General features: G+C 54.4%; 1 protein-coding gene across 1 annotated transcript; it reads right to left on the minus strand.

Moving 5' to 3' along the window:
• Window positions 1–1,377: 1,377 nt before the first annotated feature.
• On the minus strand, window positions 1,378–2,529 carry LOC138366025 (uncharacterized). Its single transcript, XM_069326745.1, has one exon. The coding sequence runs from the start codon at window positions 2,527–2,529 to the stop codon at window positions 1,378–1,380; it is 1,152 nt and encodes a 383-aa protein (XP_069182846.1).
• Between the last annotated feature and the right edge of the window lie 515 nt (window positions 2,530–3,044).

Below are 3,044 nucleotides of genomic sequence, written 5' to 3' on the forward strand. Positions count from 1 at the left end.
CAAGATACAACCCCAAAACCGTTGACTAACTCTCGGGTATATAATTTACTACTAGGTGAACAGCGGCATTAGGTGATAGGAAACGTGCCCAACCAGTTCTGTGCATAAACGTTGTAGCAATCTTAGAACAATTAAGTAATAATAATAATAATAACAATAATAATTTTTATTTAGGCAAAGGTACATACATAAAGAGATTTTACAAAGTTTGTTGGCTTTATAGATAGAGCTAGTACATACAATGCCTAAAGCCACTATTACGCAAAGCGTTTCGGGCAGTTTTGTTAGAACTGTGAGCGGTAACTCCCTGTGAGCCACAGGGAAGTTAGAATGAATTTTTTCGAGTGGTTGACAAATGGAATGCATTAGGCAGTGTTGTGGTGGAGGCTGACTCCATACACAGTTTCAGGTGTAGATATGATAAGAGCCCAGTAGGCTCAGGAACCTGTACACCAGTTGATTGACAGTTGAGAGGCGGGACCAAAGAGCCAGAGCTCAACCCCCGCAAGCACAACTAGGTGCTTGCGGGGAATACAATTCCCTCACACTAGGCAGGGGGGCAGGGGGGCACACCCACACAGTAGTCACCATACACCATAAACGGTCATTTTAACGACGCTGAGTGTGCTTACGTGACGTCACTATCCCCAAGGCAAGCACATCACGTACACGCACCTCCCTACGTACACACCCCACGTACACAAGTGTTTTTGTCAACGTACATTATTAAACAGGAAAGTGTACCAAGGATTCCAAGATTGTCCAGGAAGTGTTCTGGTCCAACACACCGACGACACTGTGTAACTGTGTATAATGTCGCCCCTCACCACACCCACTCACACACGCACCACACACACACTCACACACTCACCACACACACCCACTCACACACGCACCACACACACACTCACACACTCACCACACACACCCACTCACACACGCACCACACACACACTCACACACGCACCGCACCCACCCACTCTCCCACTCACACTACACCTTCTCCCCCCTCCCCCACTACACCTACTGCCCCACACTACACTACAACACCCAGCCGGAGTTCAACCCCTGTAAGCACAACTAGGTGAGTATCCTACTCCCACGGGATGGGTATGGGGTGCATAATACAGAAACAAATTGAAATACCCTACACCCACTCCCCCACACCCTACCCTACACCCACTCCCCCCCACCCTACCCTACACCCACTCCCCCACACCCTACCTTACACCCACTCCCCCACACCCTACCCTACACCCACTCCCCCACACCCTACCCTACACCCACTCCTCCACACCCTACCCTACACCCACACCCCCCACACCCTACCCTACACCCACTCCCCCACACCCTACCCTACACCCACTCCCCCACACCCTACTCTACACCCACTCCTCCACACCCTACCCTACACCCACTCCCCAGGCGTGGGGAGTGGGTGTGGGTGTGTAGGTGTGGGTGTGTAGGTGTGGGTGTGTAGGTATGGGTGTGTAGGCGTGGGTGTGTAGGCGTGGGTGACATGGTGTGGGTGTGTAGGCGTGGGTGACATGGTGTGGGTGTGTAGGCGTGGGTGACATGGTGTGGGTGACATGGTGTGAGTGATATGGTGTAGGTGACATGGTGTGGGTGACATGGTGTGGGTGACATGGCGTGGGTGACATGGTGTGGGTGTGTAGGCGTGGGTGACATGGTGTGGGTGACATGGTGTGAGTGACATGGTGTAGGTGACATGGTGTGGGTGACATGGTGTGGGTGACATGGCGTGGGTGACATGGTGTGGATGACATGGTGTAGGTGACATGGTGTGGGTGACATGGTGTGGGTGACATGGTGTGGGTGACATGGTGTGGGTGACATGGTGTGGGTGACATGGTGTGGGTGACATGGTGTGGATGACATGGTGTAGGTGACATGGTGTAGGTGACATGGTGTGGGTGACATGGTGTGGGTGACATGGTGTGGGTGACATGGTGTGGGTGACAGGGTGTGGGTGACATGGTGTGGGTGACATGGTGTGGGTGACATGGCGTGGGTGACATGGTGTGGATGACATGGTGTGGGTGACATGGTGTGGGTGACATGGTGTGGGTGACATGGTGTGGGTGTGTAGGCGTGGGTGACATGGTGTGGGTGACATGGTGTGGGTGTGTAGGCGTGGGTGACATGGTGTGGGTGACATGGCGTGGGTGACATGGTGTGGGTGACATGGTGTGGGTGACATGGTGTGGGCGACATGGTGTGGGTGACATGGTGTGGGTGACATGGTGTGGGCGACATGGTGTGGGTGACATGGCGTGGGTGACATGGCGTGGGCGACATGGTGTGGGTGACATGGTGTGGGCGACATGGTGTGGGTGACATGGCGTGGGTGACATGGTGTGGGTGACATGGTGTGGGCGACATGGTGTGGGTGACATGGTGTGGGTGACATGGTGTGGGTGACATGGTGTGGGTGATATGGCGTGGGTGACATGGTGTAGGTGACATGGTGTGGGTGACATGGTGTGGGTGACATGGTGTAGGTGACATGGTGTGGGTGACGTGTGGGTGGCAGCCTCACCCCCCCCCCCCCCAGCAGTCTCAACAAATCTTCAAACAATACCGTATTGGACTCTAAAGGTCAAAGGTAACATCGTGAGACTGCCATTCATATTTTACTGGATCAGCCGTCAGGTCAGAGGTCACGGTACAGCACTACCCCATGACCTACTGGGTCAGGTCAGAGGTCACGGTACAGCACTACCCCATGACCTACTGGGTCAGGTCAGGGGTCACAGCACCACCATGACCTACTGGGTCAGGTCAGGGGTCACAGCACCACCATGACCTACTGGGTCAGGTCAGGGGTCACAGCACCACCATGACCTACTGGGTCAGGTCAGGGGTCACAGCACCACCATGACCTACTGGGTCAGGTCAGGGGTCACAGCACCACCATGACCTACTGGGTCAGGTCAGAGGTCACAGCACCAACCATGACCTACTGGGTCAGGTCAGAGGTCACAACACCAACCATGACCTACTGGGTCAGGTCAGAGGTCACA

Source organism: Procambarus clarkii, chromosome 18 (assembly GCF_040958095.1).
Source record: "Procambarus clarkii isolate CNS0578487 chromosome 18, FALCON_Pclarkii_2.0, whole genome shotgun sequence".
Lineage (NCBI taxonomy): Eukaryota > Metazoa > Arthropoda > Malacostraca > Decapoda > Cambaridae > Procambarus > Procambarus clarkii.